Raw genomic sequence first — 23991 nt, 5'->3', positions numbered from 1 at the left:
GGATTAAGATCATGTGCACAAAATTCCTCAAAGAGGGCCCGGCACTTGGCAGATTTTGAAAAAATGTAAAAACTGCTATTGCTGCATTTACAATGATTATTAATAATTTACCCAAAGAAACCCACCTCTGGTGACAGAAGTGCAGGCCCAAGCAGCTGGCAGGCCCTGGAGGGCACATGTGCATGCACCGCCTCCCCCAAGGAGGCCTCCTGAAGGTCATCTGGTCCTTCCCAAGAGTCTCTGGGTCAGGTGCTGCCTCACTATAGACCAGCAGATGGGAAAGAGAGTTCTGGGCTTGAAGAGAGGGTTGTGTAGGGTAGTGCTGCTCTGTGGGTGAGCACAAGGACAGCCAGGCCACTCAGGGCCACCCTGCTCCCACACTCAGCCACCAGCTGCCCTCCCCCACTAAGAGAGATCCAATGCCGCATGCCTTGTGAGGTCGCTGTGAGTACCAAGTAAGCTCACAAGCACTGAGACCAGCACAGTACCTGGCGCAGAGTCTGCACTCAATATTAGTCTCAGTTTACTGCTCAGTTTGGAATTCTTTGGGTTGCAAGTAACAGAAAGACCAGCCCAAAAATTCCTTAAAAGGGAACCTATTGAGTCATAAACCTGAACTTCAAAGTCTCACAGAATCTCCTTGATTCCGATCAGATGGTATGTCCATCCCTGAACCAATATCAAGGACAGAGGACTCTAAGGACCAGACTGGCCACTTTCAGTTTCCACCCTAAAGGATATCACAGAGACCAGACGTGGGGGAGCCAGAAAGCAATATGCATTGTTCCTCAAAACTGCTTCCCATTCTCCCTGAAGGTGAAGCCCCAGGGGAGAGACCTCCGGAGGGTTAATTAAGCTTTGAGCAGTGGTGGGGAGAAGGAGCAGCGCACAGAGAGGATCTCGGCAGGGGCGGGAGAGGATAAAGTGGGCCAGAATCGCTTCCTGCAGCAACCCCATCTCCTCCTCTACAGGAGAATCCCGAGAGGCTCCCCGTGCATCCTGGAGAGAATAAGGGAAATATCACCAGACTGAGTCCTGGGTCAAAGTGCTGACTCTACTGTGACATGGGGCAGGTGGCTCCCCCTGGTCTGGGCTACTGTCTCCTCCCCTCAATGAGCAGATTGGTGGTCGTCAATCCAGACATTCCTTTATCCAAATTTCTGCTACCCTCAGATTGGGAGTGTGGAGGAGCTCCCTCCAGCCCCTTGCCAGGTCCTGGCCATCCTGTGTGGTGTGTTTGTAGAAGGAAAGAGTGAGTTTAGACCAACCCAATGATCTCAATTGAACTCAGCATTGTAAAGCAGGAAAACATGGAATCAACATGATTTGGGGTAAATCACCTAATCTCTCTGAGCCTGTTTCACTTCCTGTAAAGTAGATAGAATAATAATTTGTCTTCATCATTTGAGGATTAAATGAGAATATATACAATAGTACTAATTACCCTTGCTTGAACCCCTAAGTTCCTGGTGCTGTACTAGGCTGAATCTAATGCATTTAAAGTGATCAATATAGTGGTACTTAACAGATAATATTTTTCTTCCCCCGAAACTACATTGATTTAAGGTTTATTGTTGAGAAGATGTATGGAAGGTGGATGGATGGATGGATGGATGGATTGACGGATGGATGGATGGATTGATGGATGAATGTATGGAAAGAAGGTGGATGGATAGATGGATAGGTAGATGGATGGATGGATGGATGGATAGGTGGATGGATGGATGGATAGGTGGATGGATGGATGGATGGATGGAGCAGTCTCCCAGAAGCAGGAAACAGTGACTGTGGGGTACACAGGCCCAGCACAAGGCTCCTCTTAGGATAATGATCTTAGACTTCAGAGAGTTCCTGGGTCTGAAGGTTTAGCTTTAATTAAAGTCTCAGCACAGTGTTAAATGCCATTTTATTTCAGTTCATAATTAACACTAATGAGATGAGTAGATCACAAACAACACACATTTTGAGAAAGTGAAAAACAGCAGCTGAGCTTGGTGGTTTCCATTTTTGCTCTGCCCCCCTCCCATGCTCGGTTCAATTAAAAGTTTTGAGAAAATATTGCAACCACACTCCTTGTCTTTGTGGTAATGAAGCATATTAATTTGAATGTGATGAATACAATATTCCACTGACTTTTTTATTCCCTTATCTACAAAAGTTTAAAATAATGGGCCAATTAAATCAGGAGAGGGGAAAGCAGGTTTGCCTGGGGCTCTGCTTCAGCAGCCCAAGAACCCAAAGAACAAAACTGAGAGACAGTGTCGAGCCGGCTCCTTCCCCTTGGCTATGGGTGACAGCTCTAAGTCATACTGGACAATGTGGACACAGGAGGAGCGTGCAGTGGGTGGACCACAGGCTGGGCCAGCCACCAGCACGTGCCTCCCAGCAAGCACTTGTAGGACGGACAGCTGGTCAGAAGGTGGGCCGTCGGATGGGTGGATAAGTTGGAAAGATGAACCAGAGATCCCTGAGACCCCATTCTTCTCAAGGCAGCAAACTAAGTCTGGTGCTGAGCTGACCTAACCCTCCAGGCCCTAGATTAGAGGCCACGGTGACGCCCAGCTCTCTGGCCTCTTTACCTGGAGGCATAGGGCCGGCCTGAGCCCAGGTCCCGCCCATGGCCACCCCACTCTATGGAAGAGGCTCCCCCAGACCAGGTGGCCTCAGGACAGGCTGTTTGCATTGAAGGGGGGTACCCTAGATTGGAACCATGAACCCGACACAGGGCCCTAGGTCCCCCCCTGAGCACCTCTGGAAGGTTCCCCTCATGTCGTCCCTCAGCCACTAACTCCACTTTGCCACGCTGACGTCTGGGGCAGTGTGGGGGGTCCGTGCCCACCATCTCTGTGTGCCTTGTCCTCTCCATCACGTTGTCCACTGCAGACACACACAGACACACACACTATTCCTTTGCTTAAAACCCACTGTGCTCAGGCTAGAAAAGTCCTCAACCTGGTCCCAGGTCTTTGTGCGCCCGGCCCCTGCAGCCTCCCGGCCTCCCCATTACTGGGCCTCTCCACCCACCCCTGCCCAGTCCTTGGCCTCCAGCCCTGGCCTCTACTCCATTCCTCAACACTCCTAGACGCAGGCCCCTCTCACCTCAGAGCCTTTGCAGATGATGTTCCTTTTCCCTTAAATGTCCTTGCCCCCTACCACCCAGGGAGGGCCCTCAGCTCTTCCCTCAGGCATCGCTTCCTCAAGGAAGGCCTCCCTGATGAGCTCCTGTACCCCCTCTGTCCCCATGTTAGTTGTCTCATCCCTGAGCATTTTCTCTTTATATCGTCGCCACAGCTGAGGGTCATACACTGGTGCCATGTCGGAGTCACGCGTGAGTTCCCCAGGAGGCCACTGATGACCACATCCCAGTACTTAGCACAGTCCCTGGCTCCAACAGATGCTCACCGGGTATCTGGAGTGGACAGTGTGCCCGGGGATGTGCCAGACTCCAGACCTTCCACTCCGCTGCTTCTGTACCTGCTCCTGCCTGGGGCCTCTTAATTCCTGAAGCCCTTGCTTTGGGCCACGCCTGGTGCTGGGGGCTTAGAGGGTGGGGTCTAGGCTCTTTCTCAAGATCACGAAGCCACTCGAGACCCTGACCTTGCCGTGACAGTGCAGCATGCCAGGTGCTGCCAGTGCTGTCCACAAGGGGCTCCCTGGAGCAGCTCCTTACAGGAAGCTTCCAGAAGGAAGAGGCGCTGGCTAAGGAAACAGGGAGGCAGGGGACAGGCGCAACATGGGGAGGCGCTGGAGACAGAAGTGCCAGTCCCTGTGAGTCCCCGAGGGAGAGATAAGGCAAGAGGCAGGCAGGGCCAGGCACGGGTCTGGCTGGCAGCCACGGGGCCCGCACAGAGGGGACACGGTGAGCCCTGCGACCTGGAGCGTTCCCTCTGGGAGCACCGTGGGGACAGGTGTTCCGTTTCAAGGGAGGGACCTCTCTGGGGGAAATGGAGACCAACCGCCTCCCAGGGCTGCCAATCAAACTCCTTTCCAGAATGTGAGCTTTCTCCCCAAATGGGGCCCAGTGTGGCTGACCTTGCTTATTCATTGCAGGGAGAATTAATTTCAGGGTGGGGAATTAAAAAAAAAAAATACAAGATTAAGCAGTGTAATCAGCTGCTGCCAAGAGTTGGAAATGCAATAAATAATAACAGCATTGAGAGCTGTTTTTAATAACTCACCAGTGTAATTTAGCCTCTGCTTCTTAGAACATATGTAAAATATGTCAAAATGTGTATAGTGGCAAATGGCTCATTGCCAGGCTCTGAAGACAAATGTCTTCCCTGGAGGGAGTGGGGGTGAGAGGACATGGAGGAGAACTTGGAGGACATGACCGCTACCAGGGTCACCACTAATCCCACATCTAGGACTCTCTGCCTGGAGCACAGGCTACGATTGGTGGTCTTCAGAGGTGGAGAAGGTCCATAGCAAGGACGTGGGAAAGCGGGTGTTTGAATTTGCGAGGGAATGTCAGCTGCTCTGCACTAGAGCCTCCCTGTACCTGCAGTCGATATTCTCATTACAAAGCATCCGTCTGTCTCTCCAGCACGTCCCCAGGACACCGGCAGCTTGGCCGTGTTGTTTTACTTGCTTGAGTTGCTAAATAACCACTGAAATGTGTTTTTGTTTTTGTTTTTATTCAATGCTTGATGAATTCTGACTGGTGCACAGGGGCTCTGCTCAAATTGGTCAAATTAGTGGGATGACCTTCGAGTCCTCTCCTTTAGGGACACAACGTGACTCAGCTGAGACAGAACTGGGTTCAAACCCTTGTCCTGCCACTCACTGGCTGTAGTGTTCTGAACTTACTTAAACTCCGAGTGGGAAGAGTAAGAATTGTGAGAAGAATGACAGATAGATTCATATGGTCACCTGTCCCAAGACGTCCATCATGAAAAACCTCTGATAGAGGTGAGTTATGATCTCCAGGCTGCAGCGGAGGACGTGAAACTGGGAGACTCAGACACCTCTCCCCAGGCACAGGGCAAGCAGAGTGTTGTCCTGGCACCAAACTCCAGCTCTGCTGCCCTCAAAGCATCAAGAGTGCCGTGCCAGCCTCCAAGACCAGCTCGACAGCTCGGGAAGACTTGGGAGAAGGTGAGCGATGGCTCCCGACATGACAGAGGCTGTGCAATGTCTCTTGAGTCCAAGGACAGGAATTTATCTTCCTTTGCAACGTCCTCTCTGGGGAGATAACCTCTACATCTCTGTCAAAGCTTCATTAGTGTCCTTGCCACTCTGCACCTTTTCCAAGTCACTCTTCACGGACCCCTTTAAAGCCACGGGCTCACAACCTGCACAGTGGGGTGGGTGAGCTCTCACATAAACCAATCGGGGTGTGCATGAGTGAGACGGCTTTGGAAAGCAGGTGGTTGACGTGTGGGTAGGTGGAAGGTGTGGAGATCCCACCAGGCGGGATCTGCTCCTGGGTCCAGACCCTAAGGCAGGTTTTCTCACCTCTGCGTTCTTGGCACTTGGGGACAAATATCCATTGCGTGGCAGGGGCTCTTCTGTGCATTATGGGATATTTGGCAGCTTCCCAGATAGGTTCTTCCTAGGAATACAGCAGTGAAGGAGAAGGAAAGAGGAGGAGGGGAAGAAAAGGAGGACGGGAGGGAGGAGGGAGAGAAGGAGACCGTCATTAATCAGCTTAAGTCAAATCCACAGGCTCGATGACAAATGTGCGGAGTGAATTGGAATTTCTGTTGGGATTCTGACAGACTGGATCTGTCTTGAGAAAGCAACGGAGTGGAAATGAAAACATGTCTCTGGCTATTTAAACATCATCACTTACAAGCTTTATTTACAAAGACCTTCCCACTGGCCACCGTTAAACTCTGCCCACACCGGCAAATGACGGGGGCTGACGGGGACACCAACATGGTGCGCTCAATAGTGACTGTGGGGGCTGGGGCTGGGGCTCGCCTAGCATGTGTGAGGTCCTGGGTTCGATCCTTGACACCACATAAAAATAAATAAATAAATAAAATAAAGGTATTGTGTCCAACTACAGCTAAAAAGTTAAAAGACAAATAGTGTGCGTGCTGCTGCTCTTTCCCGTGACAGCCCCGGGTTTGTTATCCAGCCTGTGCTAAGCAGACAGACCTACACCTACAGACAGTCCCTCTGCCGAGAAACACAGGAGTGGGGGACACGGGCCGCCTGTGAGGTGGAGAAGGAGACCCTGCTCCCTGGAGAAGGTAGTAGGGTTTAGGTCCCTGCTCTTTACCCCATTTTCTTGTCTGCAAATAGAAATATTGTATCCTAACTCGAAAGTTGATTATGAAGAATGGCGCAGCATCTTCTCAACGGATGTTTTTATTGAGAGGTTATAATGTGCAGCTAAACAGAACTTTGCAAATGAAAGATCCCAGTGGACTTTGGGGACACTGCAGACCTCCTACAGGGTAAAGCTGTTCTCTTCGCCTGATCACAGTGCCCAGCAGCTGCACAGAGCTAGGTGGACGGTGGGCATCTGAAAAAGGAAAGAGGGGAGGGGGCGGGGAAGGCATGTGCGATTACCCTATTATTGTACAATGATCACCATGGTTATAAAACTCATTCCAGCCAACCCAGCTTGTGCCCCCAAAAGGGCCCCAAGAAAAGGGCTAGGATAAAGAACCCCTGAATAATGTTCCCGCTCTGACCAGTGATGGGAATCATAACGATTTTTTCTCTGAATCATAACCATCTTGCAGTTAAATAATTTGCTTTCTGGTGGAATCGGGAGCTCTGGGATGGCGCTCTGAGGATTTCTTTCATTTCTTTCACAACTTTTAAAGAAAAGAAAACTCCATGTGCAATTTGGGGCATTATTTTTATACCAACTGCAATAGAATGTCCTGGAAAATGAGGCTCCTACCAAATTCGTTTATCTGGGTGAAGGTTGCCCAGCACCCTGTCAGGAGGGGTCAGCTGAACACGTGGATGCTGGTGGGTCCAGGAACAGGGGAGCCCCAGGAAGCCGCCCGGGGGCAGCAAGCCCCATTGTCAAGGTGTGGGTGGAGCTCTGTGCACCGCTGACCAGCGACTGAGAGGACTGCTCCCGTCCCCTGGGACCCGTGTTAGTCGGCCTCTCATCCCCGTGACCAAAAGACCCCACAGAACCACTGAGAAAGGACGGGACATGTCAGATCACAGCCTCGGAAGCTGCAGTGCAGAGTGGCCGCTGGTCCAGAGGCCAGGTGGAGCCTCCAGGTGTGAGGGGAGGAGAGCTGCTCACTCAGGAGCCAAGGAGCCAAGGTGGGCGGGGACAAGAGAAAGCCTCCCAGGGCACACCCTCTGTAGTGTCCCCACCTCCTGTAGTGTCTCCACCTCCCATTGTCCTTCCAGAGGGAGAAACCCTTTGATGGGGTCAGAACCCACCTCTGGATGTCACTGCTCTGGGGACCACGCCTCCAGTCTTTGGGGGACATTCCAGATCCAGGCCATAAAAGGGCCCCTCTGTGAACTTGAGGTCACACACCGGCTGAGAGCCGAAGACGGAGGTAGAGAAACAGAATTTGATTTCCCAACTGGAGGCAGAGACTCAGCAATGTTTAAGCAGCAGCAGGTCATGCGCAGCTGAGGACAGTTGCTTGGATGAAAATTTGTGGCTGGAGAACCAAAGTCCAAGCAGCCAACAATTTCCAGAGTAAGCCTTTTTCCTTCCCTGAAACACGCCTCCCCTCTTCCCCAGATGCAAACCTCCTAATTGTACATGCCCAGTCTAAGCTCTCTCCATGGGCCCAGATGATCATTATATCCTTGAGTTTATGGACAATAATAATAGTAATAATGATGCATAATTACTAACTCAATTTAACCTCATGACTACTCTCTGAAGAATGTACTATACTATCTCTTTTTCATAAATGAGAAAACTCAGGCACAGAGAGGGTAAGTTACTTACCAATAGTCACAGAGTAAAGTAGGAGGCAGAGTTAAGAGACGATGCAAACAATCTGGCTCAGAGGTTGTGTCCTGGAGCTCTATGCTACATTGTTATTCACTGGGTGTCAGAGAGTGTGCTACACAGTTTATGGCATTATCTCACTCAGATATCTTAAGAGTCCCATGGTGTTATCCCCAGACTAAGGAAACTGGCTCTGAAAGTTTGAAAGACCTGCCCCAGCTCACACATCCAGGAGGTGGAAGAGCTGAAATTCAAACCCAGAGACTGTGCAATAATTTGGCAGAAACCTGGTACTAGTGAGTGTGGACATCTTGGTTTCTAAGACTCCTGAAGGGCCTTGGAAGACAGGGGACAGCACCATTCTGTCTGAATGTGAAGGCCTGACCTGAAATCCAGCCTCCTGTGGTATCCAGGTCAGCTCCAAAGTCGGGAATCTGGCCCCCCGAGTTCAGCCAACTTCCCTCCGGTCCTGTCCTAAGACAGACCACTTTGCAGCAATGACCACACCTCTGTTTCTGTGTGGCAAATGGCCTGGGGAAGGGAAGGCCGGCTAGTGCTGAGAAAGCACTGGAGAGAGCCAAGGAGGTAAATATTCTTGGCAAAAAAAAAAAGGTAATCCAGGACAAACTAATGAGAAAAATGTCAAATTCTATGCAGGCTCAGAACTCCCAGGTTGAACATATTCATATTACAATCGATCTGGAAATATGAGAAAGCAATTTGTGAGATGAATTTTGCAAGTGCCCCATGGAGGAAAAAAAAACCTCATCGGGTGAAAGATGGAACTTTTTAAAAGGGGGCACAGGTAGAGGAGGCTCTGTCAGGTTCCCGGGTCAACGATTCCTGCAGCTCTGACGAATGCCAAAGCAGATGCCCCCAGAGCGTGGCCTTGGGAGCCAAGAGGGCCTCGTCCTCAGACACCCACCACCCACGATCCCCACGAGAGCCGAATTTCCCTCTGATCTTCTTGTGGATGAAAAAGAGGCACCTGGAAATTTCCAAGAAACACTGGTATCTCTCTGGCTGCTGCTGACTCAGCTGAGGCACGAGTGCTCCTAAAGCTCAGGGATGGGAGACGATCCGGAGCCAGACTTGTCACCTTGTCGTCGAGGTCAGGATTCTTGGAAAATGTTAGGTCTTTACATGGTGACGGCAAAGCAGAAAGTGGGAAGTGCCACCTCCCTTCTTGCGTCATTGGTTCCAGAGGAAAGCGGCAGGGGCCTGAGCTAGCTCCTGACCTGCCTCCGACAGATGCTCAGGAATACCTGTTGGTGGATGGGCATGGAGGGTGGCGTGCACCAGGGGAAATGGGGAAATCGGCGGAAACGTGGGACGGAAGCCCAGGAGAGGAACAGACCAGAGCCATCTGCCCAGGGCTGCCATCTGGAGCAGGAGGCAGAGGCAGGAGCACGGGACAGCACAGTCCCCGCAAGTGGAGAAGAACAGGAGGCCCAGGCCAGAGGCGCCCAGAGAACAAAGTTCTGACCTGCCGGACACCTGGGAGCCCCTGCCTCTGACCCCTCCTCCTGTCTCATGTATCCACGCTCCATCCCACCCAGATCCCGCCTGGCCCAGCATTCCAGGGAGAACCCCTGGGAGGCCACTTGGCCAGGATCCCTCCTGGGAAGACAGGCTCTGTCGTGGCGGCTGGGGTCCTGTAAACGGGAGGAGGTGAGGCGGGGAAGCAGCACAGATGCTTAGCTTCTGCTGATTTCTGAGGTGAAAATACTCATTCTGAGCCCCCCTGGTGTTAGCAAGTGCCTCTCAGCTTTCCTGAAAATTAACCATCAGCTCTTAGAAGCAGGGTCCAGCTGGCTCCAGGTGCTATGGTTTGGATATGGTGTGACCCCAGAGGTTGGTGCACTGGAGACTCAGTCCCCAGTGGGACAGCGTTGAGAGAATAGAGGGGTCCATGGAAGGAAATTAGGTCATGGCAGTTTCAGCTCATGAATGGACTCATGCTGCCCCAAGGCATGGGTCAGGTCTGGTGGTAATGGATTAGTTCCCAGGAGAGGAAGTTGTTACATGAGGAGTGAGCCTGGTTTCTCCCACACACTTCTTGCACACATACTTCTGCCACTGTGATGCCATCTACCATGAGATTCACCAGAGCCAAGCAGATGCTGCCCTTGACTCTCCAGAACTATAAGCTAAGTGAACCTCTTTTCTTTATAAAGTATCCAGCCTCCGGTATTGTGTTAGAACAACAGAAAATGTATTAATGTACTAGGATATCATTGCCCAGACACCAATGAGGGAGGAGAGTGACACATAGAGCTGTGTAGAATGTCTCCCCTTTAGCAAAGAAGGAGAAGGGAAGACTAGCACTCAAATTTTGTTATTGCTATTGTTTTAAATTCATTTTACAAATATAAAGGGTGAAAATTTTAATAACAAGGTCACCCTTTAATCCCAATCCCTCAATTCTCCTTTCCAGAGGCAATTGAAAATGTCAACAATCAGTGTAGACTTCTGAAAATATTTTATGTATATAAAATACAGAATGTGTGCATGTGTCTTTTCAATATGAAAATGGCCATGTACTGAACAATTCACTGGCAATATTTCTGGATCAAAGAAGTATGTACCCCTGTTGCCAACCTAGTGTGTTCTCAAAGTCTGAAACTCGTGCTTGCTAAGTGCCTACTGTCTTCTCACACTTTTCATAGGTCTTTTAGTTGAGGGGGAACTGGGCCTCCTGGGGATCCAGGAACTTGCCTAAGGACAGGTTCCTGGGACTCTGGGTCTTCGGTCTTTCCTCTTCACCCTGCTGAACTCCTTTCCCTCCTAGATCACTGCCGACACCATAGAGCCCCAAACTTGAAGACCCAGCAACAGTAGGCCCTTTTGCTTCCTCATTTTTTATCTTATTTGCAGAAGATTTGACGTCACACTGCTGCCCAAGGATCATAGAGTCAGCCCGGCTACCCGTTTAGTCATTTCTGATACTGATATAAAACTACCCAAGGACAAAAGAACTGTGGAAAGTTTACAATAACTTTCCTGGGGATACAGGTTCCAGGGACACTTCATCATGTCCAGTCGGGGACTTGCCTGTACTTCAGGATCAGCTTGTCTGCTACTTGACTGAGGAAGTGAAAGCAAACCCTTGCCCCTTTGGAAAACACAGCTTTCACCTCCCTGTCTAGCTGAGACCTAAAGACCTTTTGTCTTTGAAATGGTGCACACAGACACACACATTCCCTCTGTGTCCTCCGTCTGTTGTAAGATGTTGCCAATTATGGTTACATCAGCCAGCAGATGTTTAGGGCTTGGTTAAACCCGTGGAGATGTTACCTTGGGAGAAGAGGAAATAAAAGCAAGCATTACTATGAAACGTAGAGGTTGCAAGCTCGGCGCAGGAGAGAGGTGGGGGCGTGGGAAGGAGTGGAAGGGAGGGCGGGAGCCACGGGAGAGCCACTGGGTGGAAGTGGGACTGGCTGGGGGAAGCGCGGGGAGGGAGGCTGGGCTGAGCGGTTTTCTGGCTGATCAATGCCCGCCTGGCGGCTCGCTGGTGCAGGGTTCGGAGAAGATGTGGGCAGAGGGCGAGTCGGAGGGGCTGCAGACCTTGGGCATAGTGGTGGTCGTGTGCTCCTCCCTGAAACTCTTGCACTACCTGGGACTGATTGACTTGTCAGACGGTAAGCGAACCCCTGAGCCCCCCGTTTGGTATGAATGTCTTTTCTGGCTTGAGTCGTGAAAATAGTTTAGAAAATGCACAGAAAGGAGCGCAGGGACCCAGACCCGGGAGATTTGAAAAAGCCCAGCTGAATCCTCGTGGATTGGTGCCCGCCTTGAGCTGGGGCGCTGTCCGTGGTGCTGAAATGTGCGGCGCCGGGCGCGGGGAGGGGCAGCTAGGACCGCCCCCGCCCGCCCGCCCGCCAACCGCGGGGTCCCAGGGCGCACGCGGGATTGGAGACCCCGCCGCCCATCCCCGGCCCTTTGAGGGTGTCTGATGGCCGTGTTTTTAGTAGAGACCAAAGACTTGTGGAGGTCATTATGTGGATTAATCTCTTAAGGTAATGGTAAGATTATAGGGAGCTCAACCCTTTGCAAAACGCTAATCTTGGTGCCTGACAATCGGAAAATAGTTGACAAATGTTGGCTGTTTCCCAGCCCTAAGCTCCAATCCTGCAAAGAACCCTGCTCCAAAACTACCCCACAGTGTGACTCTACTCCCATTCCTCAATGACAATGTAGTGACAAATTCCGGTGAGCTCCAGTGTGATTAGGAAGTTGGTGTCTGAAGGCTGCCAGCCCCTCTCTTCTCATTGTGGGTAAAATCTATGACAGGAAGCCGTGAACTGCATCCCCTCACTATCAGGAAAGACTTAGCTCTTCCTCTGTGTTGAGTAAGGATGAGACAGAATCGTTAATTACCCTGATGTGATCAGTATGTGTGGTATGTATTGAGATATTACACAGTACCCCATAATTACGTGCAATTATTATATATTAACAAAAAGATTTTTTTAAATGTTTAATGAGATGGAAATGTTAATTACCCTGATTTTTTCATTATATACTGTACAGTACTGGGGATTGAACCCAGGGGCACCTCACCACTGGGCCACATCCCAGCCCTTTTTAAAATATTTTCTTTAAAGACAGGGTCTTGCTGAGTTGCTAAGTGTCTCGCTAAGTTTCTGAAGCTGGCTTTGAACACACGATCCTCCTGCCTCAGCCTCCTGAGTCACTGGGATTACAGGTGTGCACCACCACGCCTGGCTGTATACGTGTTTTGAATTATCCCAAGGTATCCCATCCATTTGTACAAGTAAGATAATAATTTGAAAAACTTGAAAATTCACAAAAAAAGAAAGAAGCTCAAGAATGGATGAGTTTTTTCCTATTTCTTATGAGATGCCAATTCCAAATAGAATATACTTTGAATGATTTTTATCACATAAAATTAGGCTTCTTGAAAGATTTTAGATTTGATGAACAGGGCATAAAACAATGCCAGCCTCCAAAAATGTATGTTCAATGAATATGCAAATTATATATAAAGCTTATTCCATGTGTATTCTTCCATAACTTCACGGTGTAAGCAGAATTTCTTTTCCAAGAGGCCTCACGTGACTAACTACATAATATGTTTGTAGATGAAGATGATTGGAAATACCATTCAGGGCTGAGGTGAGAAAAGTGACTTGCAAGATGGTGTGGTTGGATGAGCCCTGGAGTAACAATCCTGAGACTCAGTTTCTATGCATGATCTCTCCTGGTTTAATCTTGGGTCTAGGGTTTCCTTATGATGATTTTTTTAAGTACTGGGGATTAAACCCAGGGTGCTTTACCACTGAGCTACATCTTAACTCTTTTTTATTTATTGGCTTTATTTTTATTTTATTTTATTTTATTTGTGTGTGAGAGAGACAGAGAGAGACAGGACCTTGCTAAGTTGCTGAGGCTGGCCTTGAACTTGCAATCCTCCTGCCTCAGCATCCTGAGCAGCTGGGATTACAGGTGTGTGTCACTGTGCCCAGCTCTTTATGATGATTTTTCATCTCAATCCATGGAATTCTAGAGTGGTGCAGATACTTCTTTGAACTCAGTGCAACAAGTTGGCATGGTAACCAAGACCCTGAGGCCCTCGTCCCTGCTTCCCCAGCCCCGCTCTACTTTATCTGTCGTATATGTTAGTGCTGTGTTTACAGCTTTGAGAAAAAAAAAAAGAAAAAAAAAACCTTTAGCTATAGTTTAGTGTATCTATGACCCTTTGATTATATAGCTCTGCTTTCCTGAGATTTTTGAATGCTGAAGCACATTCAGAGGCCTTTTTTCTTCCTTAAAAACTACCCAAAATCTAACAACCTGAAAGAATAGGTCTGCATGCAGGGACCCTCTGAGGCCTGCGTCCCCTGGTTGCTTTGTTCCTTCGTGGTGCCCCTTCATGGACCCAGGCTCAGCTCACCAGTCCAGAGATGAACACAGCCCCTGCTCTCCACCAGATTCCCAGAGAACACCCTCCAGCCCTGCCCAGGCCTTCAGAGCAGCCACGTGCTGAGATGACAGATTAAAGCAAGAGCGCCTACCTCCCTTTAAGGATAAAGCTGCAGTAGAAATACTACCCTGTTCTGTCTTTCCACGTCCCTAAGTATCCGTCTCCCTTTAAGATGGCAGCCTTGGATTTTGTCCCCAGAGAGGATACCAGTCTTCCATCTGATGTTATAGTAATGAGGGGATTTGGGGTGAAAAGAGAGAACAGATGCTTAAAACTTTCCCTAGGAACCTTGTGGAAAGGATAAGCAGGGGATTAGCATTGATTCAGCACCTGCAGCAGGCCAAGGAGGGTGCTGAGTGCTTCCTCTCCCTGGTCTAATGGAACCTTGGAGGCAGCACTCTTAGGGAAAATGTCAAGGAATGCTGGAAGTTAGTTACACTATTCCTTTTATGTAAGGAAGAAGACACACTTAGAGAAGTTAAATAAACTTTCCAAAGATGCAGCAGTAGCAAGGGGAGGTGCTTGTCTCTGTTCTCTACACCAAGTAGCTCAGCAGGAAAGCCAGGCCCAGGTAGGGGCTGTGAACTGTCAGGAAGCCAAACCACACACAGGCTCTTATGCTAGACCCTTACCATGCTGCCCCAAGGGACATAGACGTGTGCGTGACATGGGAACTCTGCCCACCCGTTCTCTCTGCGCTACGGAGAGAATGTCACTTCCATCTAAGGACTTCAGGACCAGTGATGCCCTCACTCTATGGGGGTGGGACATCTCTGAAGAACCCACCAGTGGTCTTTCTTAGGCCTCATTCTTAACATATTTTTCTGGGTAATTTTGGCAGGGTACAGAGATATTGAGCCCAGACTCAGAAGAGCTGGGTTCCAACCCTGACTGTGCGGTTCATGAGCGTGTGGCCTTGGGCACATCCCTGCTCCTCCCTAGCTTCCACTTTCCTCACTGGCAAGATAGAGGGGATGGGATACTAACCACAGTGATTTCCAAGGACCGCCCCGACAAATTACCACAATTGCTACAAACGGGGTGACTTTAAATAACAGAAATTTATCCTCTCATAGTTTGGGAAGCTAGAAGTCTAAAATTGAGTTGGCAAACGTCCCTAGAGCCTGAAGCCCCTTGGGAAGGACCCTTCTTTGCCTCTTCCGGTGCTTGGTAGCTCCAGGGCCCTTGGGGCCAGTGTGGGGCTCCAGGCTCAGTCTCCATCCCCACAAGGCTTTCTTCTCCTGGTGTTTGTGTGTCCATAGGGCAGGCTCTTCTTCTCATAAGGACCTAGTCATGTTACTCAGGGCACACCCTAATGACGCATCTTATCTTGATCACATCCATAGTGACCCCATTTCCAGATGAGGCACCTGGGGTTCAGACTTCAACAAATCTTTAGGCAGACACAACTCAATTTATAACCACAGGGGAAACAGGATGCATGCGATTCGTAACAGCAGCACTAATGCTCTTATGGTTGTTGTGAGGCCTGAATGACCTGACTCGTGGGGAGTGCCACACTTCTTACCTATCACAGGGCCGGAGCTTCATTAATCCTGAATTTTTTTTTTTTTTTTGGCCCCAGAGCATGTCAATCAAAAGAATATGCTACTCATTGGAGAAAAAATACTGAACTCATGCTTCACGTCCTTGGTCTAAAGTCTGCCAGTCCTCTTGAGCGGAATCATCCTTCCCTTTGGGTTGCAAAGTTGCTATGGAAGCTTCCAGCAGGAACTCAGGGATGACCTTTTCTCTGCATGCTGTGCCAATACGCATTTCCAGCCTTTCCTGCCAGGGCTGCTAATTAACCCAGCTCATCACTACTTCCACCGAGGAGAGGATGGCAGGGGCTGCTTAGCGGAGAGGGTCAAGGCAGGACAGGGGGAGGCAGACAGGTAATATGTTCCAGAAGGTTCCGAGACCATTACCAGTTAACTTTCTGCCTCACTTCTCACCAGCTGCTTTGGGCCGGCTTACTCTAACCCTGCCCTCAGCACTTCCCACAGCCCCATGTCATGGCCCTGCCACGGTCACTTGAGAAGTGCTACACTATTCCAGGCCAGATCATCAGCCCAGGCAGGGAGGTATGTGTCAGCTTGTCTCAGTGTCATTCTTTGCCACCATATCTTTTATCTCTCTAAATATGGGGCAATTTTATTACACCTCTGACCATGAATTGGTCATGAAATCAAGAATATCACAGGCTAAGCAAGACTTTCCGTTGAAAATAATAGGAATAATAGTTGTTAAAATTCTTGGGGAAATCATGAGAACCCAGGAGGGTTCACTGGGGTCCTTGCCCTGCATTCCAAAGTGCATGAACCTGTCATATTACCCTGAGGCTTGCTGGACCCCCTTGATGGCAAATGTTTCGAAATATGGTTCTTAGGACATCAGCTACCCACACGTATCCAGATCTAACCATTTCTTATAGACTTAGCACTAATACTTTACAGTTTGAGAAATATCTGGCCATTCAGTGTTTGAACTGAACATTAGGGCAATTCAATATAAAGGTTTCATACTATTATTGAATCAATGTTTATAGCTTTTTTTTTTTTTAACTGAGACTGAAGTTTTTACTTCAAAGCTGCATGACTAGGAAGTAACGACTTCAGGACTCAGAGGACTCTTTGGGCTCACTTTCCACTGTCCAAACTTGTGCTTAAGGTGTGCCTGGAGCACTGGGAATGCCACCGTTTCCACTCAGTGAGTGTCTACACTGTTCCTCTCAGTGAAGCCCTGGGGACCTAACACAGGCAGGCTGCCGCGAGCGGAGTAACAGCCACCCAAGGGGACCAGGTGCCGAGCTCCGGAACCTGTAAAAGTTGCCTTTATAAGGAGAAAGTTCTTTGCAGATGTGACTAGTTAAGGATCCTGTGAGGAGAAGCTTATCGAGAAGCATGAGGTGGGCCCTAGATGCCATCATAAATGTTCAGGGAGAAAGGGAGTGATGGAGAGCAGGCAGGGGACGTAGACAGGACAGGGGAAGGCAATGCAAAGACAGAAGCAGCGATTGGAGTGATGTGGCCATGAGCCAACGAATGTAGGCAGCCACCAGAAGCCAGAAGGACTCAGGGGATGAGTCTCTCTGTAGCCGCTGAGAGGAGCATGGCCTGGCTAACACCATGATTTCAGCCCACAGAGACAGGAGGAGCCTCTGGCCCCTAGTTCCAAGAATACATTTCTATTAATTTAAGCCATCCAGTCTATAGTCATTTGCCATGACAACCTCAGGAAAATAATGCACGGGTCTTTTTTAAAAGTTTCTTGGTTTGCTATAATACGTTATAAAATAAAATGCACACACCTAAAAGTTCAGATAAAGGTAGACCCATTGATCTTCCATACTGGTAAGTGTGAAGACTTAGCACATGGTCTCTCAGCAATTCCAAAAAAGAGGAGCAGTCACAGCCCTGGAATCCTGCCCACATGGGGGAGCTGGTGGAATTCACCCGGCAGGTTCAGGTCCTTCTGTGACTATCAGGAATCAGGAATGAAAGAAGGGAATACAGAGAGTTTACCTGTGTGCTGGGAAAAAGCCCTTGGCTCCTCTGGCTCCTTATACTAGCTCCTCACCCTACCACGAAGCATCCAGGGCCTGGCTCCTCTGCCGTCTCAGCCCCAACTCTCTATTTTCTTTTTCCTCTTCCAAATTTGGTTAGTTACTGCTGGCTCTTCCATAGATACAGTTACACTTTGAATGACACATTTCCTCCTTGATTGCTTAAATATTAGCTTTCGGCAGGGTCGATCATCTGCCTTCTCTGAAATATCAGAAGACAGGACACTTCTACTTCCCTCTGCTTGTCCCATCCCTCTCTCTGTCTACCAAGCCTGTTCATCATATTGTCACTTTTACATGGTCAAGGTTTACAACTTTCCCAGATCATCCTCTTTCAAGGTGAGGGGCTTCTACTCAGGGACAGCCCTGACTCCTGCTCTGGATGGCTCCCAATTCTGTCTCTGACTTCTCTACTTGTCTGACTGACAAGAACTTATCCTGCTCCGATCAGAACCTTCCCATTCTTTCTGCTCGCAAAGAGGAGCCCGAGCTGCCCAGGCCCAGGCCACCACCCTCCTCGTAGCCACAGCCTGAAGACCCCAATCTGGCCAAAGAAATGCACCTGATTCCAGACCCTGCACTGCCACCTGCCTCCTCTCCCAGGCATGCCTGCCCCCCCTCCAGGCCCAAACTGCCAGGGGCATCTCCTGAACCCAGCACATAAGACACACTAGATCTGTGGACTAGGAGAGCAGGTGATTCACCATCTGTTTAGCAGGCATCACAAATCGAGGTGTGAATTCCCATCCCAGCTCAGAGGCTCTGAGAAAAGAGACCTGGAACTATATCTAACTGGACTGATCTTCTTCAAAGAAAGATAAATGATTCAACTCATCTGCTTTTTTTAAAAGAATGTTCCTTTTCATTTACATTCAGTCACCCAAATAATTGAATGTGAGTCTGTTACCTGAATGCATTCTCATTTTTTCAACAATCCTTTACCACACAGATGAGAGGCTGTGGCCATTGCCTGGCTCTGCGGCCCATTCCCACCACATTCGCAGGGCGAGGCCGTGGCACGGGGGCTCAGCTTAGGAGCTGGGGATCATTCTCGGGTGCTGACATGCAAAGGTTGCCACCTGAGTTTCCAATTTAAAAAAAAAAGAGAGAGAGATATAATACATTAAGGAAATAAAGAGTCAATACTGAGTGTCTCTGCACAGTAGAGGGAGCCTGCTGTGTCTNCATTCATTTCTCCCCCTTGTATTATTTTTCCCTTTCCCCTCACTTCCTCTTGTATGTAATTTTGTATAACCCTGAGAGTCTCCTTCCATTTCCATGCAATTTCCCTTCTCTCTCCCTTTCCCTCCCACCTCTCATCCCTGTTTAATGTTAATCTTCTTCTCATATGTAAATCAATGGATGTGTAACTGATGTGATTCTGCAATCTGTATACGGGGTAAAAATGGGAGTTCATAACCCACTTGAATCAAAGTGTGAAATATGATATATCAAGAACTATGTAATGTTTTGAACAACCAACAATAAAAATTAAAAAAATAAAAAATAAAAAAAATAAAACAAAAATGTACCTCAAATCAGGCAGCCCTTGTAGTGAACACTTCAGTGGTTCCCTGCTTCACTTAAAACAAAATCCAAACCCTTCTTTCACAGGCCTGCCTTTATCCTTAGACAAAGGGGACATGGGCAGAGCTACTTCCCTCCTGCCCAGCAGAGCCCAGCACAGAGCAGGCCCAGGGAGTGCTGAATGAACCAACAGGTTCCTCCTGAATGCACAGCAGGCAGGGGTTCCCTCTGAAGTCTGCACACTGTGGGCTGCATGTGGAGGCCCAAGACAGAGGCTTCCTGTTCCAGCAGCAAGGACTCCACAGCACACAGAGAACTGCTTCTCGCCCATTTCCCGTGGCTCTTGTTTCCCTCTGGAACCTGGCTCCTGCTCCAGACCTCTCTGCTCCTTTCCTGACATGCATCCCACATAGTCCCAGAAGCTGTGGTTCCCCTCTGCCCTGCACTAGAGTGACTCTCTGACGTTGTAAAGAATAGTCTAAGAACAGGGCGAGTTCTGGACTCCACGACTAGATATTTGGTAAAACCTGATTGAATGGATTAACGTGCAAACTGTTTATAGCAAAGCACCTGGAGGTCCCCCCAAGTCAGTTCCAGGGCCCTCACTGCCACTTGCATGGTTAGGAGTAGACCTCTGGGTGGCCTTGCCTGTGGGCTTGGACTCCAGCCTCAGTGCACCCGAGGCACGTGGGCACCCCCTCTGGGATCACTTCAACCCCTGTACAATGAGAGGGCTGAATTAGATCACAGGTTCCCTAATGATGATCTGCAGGGGCATCCCCTGGGACCCCTTTGTTGGGATCGGGGAAGGAAAACTCAGCTCTCCCATCTGCCACTTTGCCCCAAGTCGCTTTCACCTCCCCCAGAGCTGGTGTCTAAGTCTGGTTTCCCTCAATTAAGGAATCCCCCACCTGCATGGTGGTCTGAAAACCCCTGGATGATATCTAAGGTCTGTCCAACCCTGAAATCTCCACGACCCAAGAATTCTAATTTAATGACTTAAGAAGACCCATGATGTCCTTGCTTTCAAGGTGACCAGCCAGGGCCTCCACTTCTCTATGGCCCCACACTATGACAGCCATCAGTTGGGATGACATATGGCTGCAGCCCATGGTTCACCTGCTGGGCCTGGCCATGACCCCTAAGACTCTGGAGCCAGCAGCAGCCATGAAGCACAAAATGAAGGAATCAGCTTTTTGGCCCTGGATGCTAGAGTCTCAGGAAGGTAAAGTGGTGCTGCAAACCAAGATGAGATCACCAGGCTTCTGGTAGTGAAGAAATTTCATAGAATGTTTAGCTGGAAAAGACTCAAAGAACATGGAAATGACCAGGTGTCATGGAAATAGCCGGAGAACTGGAGTCCAAGGTCAGACCTTCAACGCAGCCCTGCCATCTGCTGACTGATGGTTTGGGGCAAGATACTTAACCCCATGAGGCTTTGTTTCCTCACCTGTAAAACAGGGTAACTTCACCCATCTTGCAGGATGTTGGGAGGATTCGTTTGAAATGCATCGTATGAGAACATTCGGCTCAGGGTTACGATTCTGTAAATGCTTCACTTGGACACAAAGAGAGGAGGCCACTTCCTGGAGATCGCACAAGGACACCAAGCCTTAGCATCACGTAGCCCACAGGTAGCCCCTGGGCACAATCCGAGGGCTCCCACCACCAGGGTCTAAGATGCCCTGAGCACCTCCTCCTCCCATTGCCAGTGCCCAGGGCCAAGGCCCTGGAGGGGGCGCTGAAACTCCACCCCATTTCGCACTCTCAGGAATTCAATATAGAAAACACATTAAGACCTGTTTACATGGAACTGCTGTTTATAATTATTGTTCCCTGAGGGATATTCCACCACTGCTTCCTCCAATCCTGTTTTAAACTGCTCCACTAACAGAGCTTGCCCAGCTTCCCCGGGGACACATTCACACACGCTAATAGAGACATAATTCAAAAGTTGCTTGATATACAGGGCCTCAATTTTCCCCAAGAACCCCCTAAGTACAGATCCCAAACCTGCAGCTTTTCATTGGCCAGATGCAGTTAAACACCCTGGAGTTAAATGCACAGGCTGTGCTTCAGCCGGGTCACTGTCAAACCACGGCAGTCACCAGGCTTTAATCCTAAGATCCCATAGCCAGGAGCAACAGGAATGAAACAGGCTGCAAGAAAGGACCCCTGGAGGACCCCTCCTCCAGACCTCCACCCCACCCCAACCAAGCCAACCAAGTTTTTTCGTAAAGTAAGGAGGCTTTAAAAAAAAAAAAAAAAAAACAGTCTCCAGGCCTGGAGGAGCAAAGAATCAAAGCTGATCAACTCCAGGAAAAATCGTGCATCTTTGTGGTATGTGAGGAGAGAATGAGGGAATGAAGAATGAATGAAGAGGAGCCCAGCCTCGAAACGCTGGGCTGACCCCTTACAGCATCACGGAAACGACATTCCTTTATGGACTTGCAGAACAAGATGCGCTTCAGACCCGGTACAAGCACTCTCTGGGGGACCTGGGAGTCACGGCAGCTTTCTGAGATTCAGGTTGTCTGATGGCAAACTGCGTCCTCTCCGGGGATTGGTGGGAACCTGGGAGGAGATTAACAGGGGACACTCATGCACCATCTCCTGGCAGGCGCCACGGACTCCCTTCCTGTATGCCTTCTCTCTGCTGAGACCTGAATGGGGAGAGGGGATGGCCGCGTGCTTGTTAAATATGTGAACACCAGGTGAACCCTAAACAGCCTGAAATGAGAAGATTAAAGGAAGCAAACTAGGACCAATCGCGAGCAGCTTGACTTCCCCAAAACTAATAAACTTAATGAAACTCGCCATCTCAAGAGGAAATTAATATAAATTGAACACAGCATAAGTTCAAGGTGACTTCGAAGACGTTTCTAGAGACTAGATTCATAACTGATTAATAAACTAAAATACAGAGAGCATGGAAAAGTAGGAACCCAGTGTCCCCTCCCCTCTGTACTGCAGCAGGGTGGAAATTCCTAACCCAGAAGTTGGGCTGTGGGCCCAGAACCCAGGCTTTAAGCCCACTCCCCTAACTACCCACCCACCCCACCAGAGTTTTCTGCCCTGAATTGGTGTGTCTGGAGAGACCACCCACCCACACATTGTCCCTTACAGATGAGACAGATTGGCACCCAGGTAGGGTGACCCTGAGCCTCCACAGCCCCACAGCCCCCCACCTCATGTAGCAGTAGACTTGGGGTGGCCTACAATAAACCCATTACTTAGTGTTCTGGATATCCACGAACCTTCTGGAAGGCCCTGAGAAGTGAGCGTCTTTCACAGACGAGGCAACGTCACCCGACAGGTGCAGTATTTGCAGAAGCCACCCAGCTCACGAGTGGCAGGTGTAAAATGGGAGCCACCCAGACTCCCTCAGGCAGCCACCAGCTCCCTCCCCTTCCCCGCCTTTCCCAGGGCAAATGCCTGACCACAGGAGGCTCTCGGTCAAACCAGCCTCCATCCAACTAGAAAGACTGAGATATTTCAATTATACAAAGTATGCACCCAGGATCCCTGTCAATAGAACATGAGCGGCAGGTGCTGAGGCAGACTCCTCTCTGTTGCATGGAGGAAGGATTAGAAAGAGCCGCAGAGGGGCCTGGGAAGGGCAGGGAGCCCGGGGAGAGAGACAGCAAGACCCAGGAGCAGGCAGCTCAGCCCTGGGCTTCCATCTGCCGGAGCACCTGGCTCCCTCCAAGGAGAACCTCAAAGTCAGACAGATCCAGAACAGATGAGGAAGCCGGGCGGGTCCCTCCAGGATGACAGACAGTGTTGCTCAAGAACAGGGAGAAGGCTGAAGTGCTCTCAGTTTCAGTTAATCTCCAGGACCATTTCAACTGGAAACCTCACTGCCGCTGCCTACTTTTTCAGGAGTAATTAGAATGCTCATCTGTATGAAAGATTTCTATGAAAAATAAATTAATAATAGATAATACAAATTCAGTTTACAATTTTTGAATAATATGGTCAGCCTATCTTAAAGTAAAAAATTCATGTATTTTTAATAAGCCTGAGACATGTTTTCCAATGAACCACAGATGGTTCATTTTTATTATCTTATAAAGAGACATTATGGGCAAATATTTTTAACCATGAGAAAATAAAGCAGTTCTGGTTGGGAGATCCCCCAAGTGCTCTTGAAGCATCGGGCTCCTTCCTGTCATCAGGAGGCCGAGCTGGGATGGTCTCCATCACTGACCTCAGCCTGGTCAGATGGAGGCAGCGGTCCATAATCACGGTTCACATTCCAGCTGTGCCACTTGATGACTAATAACCAAGACCCAATACCATAGGAAATGGGAACTGGAAAAAATAATCTCTTGAGGTTGGTTAATGTAGGGTGTGCAGTGCTTTCAACAGACCTCCTTCCACTGAACATTCTTTTAAAATGTTCTTTTCTTTCCTCTCAACACCCAGAGCCATAAGGAACATTTGAAGCAGTTACGATACATGTCTGAGCATAGAATGTGGCATTGTACCCACAGAGACAACAATGTACCCTGTCCTATTGGCAAATGACCCTGAGCCTGCTGAGTCCAGGAAGCAATGATTTTGAACTATCCGCCACAAGAAAGGGTTTGTAGACTGTGTGGCTGGCGGCAGTTCTCCCAGGACTGATCACAGGTTACTGACTTTACAGCAGCCAAAGATACGTTAGTATTAACCAGGCTTTTCCCTGTAACAGCCCCATCACCAGGGCCAGGGGTACAGACAGAGATGGCACCGCTCTCCCCCAGCCTTCCCCACCCCAAGACACGTTTCCACCATCCACCCAGCTGCTGAAGAAATGGTCCTTGTCACCTCCTGATCCCTGTCCCTCAGCGCGTTCCCATATAGGTGTCAGCAGGTCTGGTGACTTCTCTGCCAGAGACTCTTGAAAATTTGCTTCTCACCTGTTTCCTCCCAAGTCGACCTCATCCCTTCCTCAGTTAAGACAGGTCCTTCTGCATCTATTTCTAAAAATAAAGACTTTTGTTAAAAATATAGTCTGCACCAGACCCCACGTAAGCAGAAGGAGAGACACACACACACACACACACACACACACAC

General features: G+C 49.3%; 1 protein-coding gene across 5 annotated transcripts in view; it reads left to right on the top strand.

The window, feature by feature from the left end:
- The window catches only part of Kcnip1 (potassium voltage-gated channel interacting protein 1), a 193174-nt gene that overhangs the window by 137181 nt on the left and 32002 nt on the right, over positions 1-23991 (top strand). The window contains exon 1 of one of the 5 annotated variants that reach the window (XM_048815669.1): positions 11396-11532. The exons of 3 other annotated variants lie outside the window; for them this stretch is intronic. In XM_048815669.1, coding sequence (XP_048671626.1) covers positions 11424-11532 — 109 coding nt within the window. In that variant the 5' untranslated portion in view covers positions 11396-11423. Of the gene's footprint in view, positions 1-11395; positions 11533-23991 lie in introns of those variants that run through there. One more of the 5 variants, XM_048815657.1, reaches the window with a different exon arrangement.

Source organism: Marmota marmota, unplaced genomic scaffold (assembly GCF_001458135.2).
Source record: "Marmota marmota marmota unplaced genomic scaffold, marMar, whole genome shotgun sequence".
In the NCBI taxonomy this organism is placed as follows: Eukaryota; Metazoa; Chordata; class Mammalia; order Rodentia; family Sciuridae; genus Marmota; species Marmota marmota.
The sequence above is the reverse complement of the archived record's forward strand: the minus strand, read 5'-3'. Positions and strand labels throughout refer to the sequence as shown.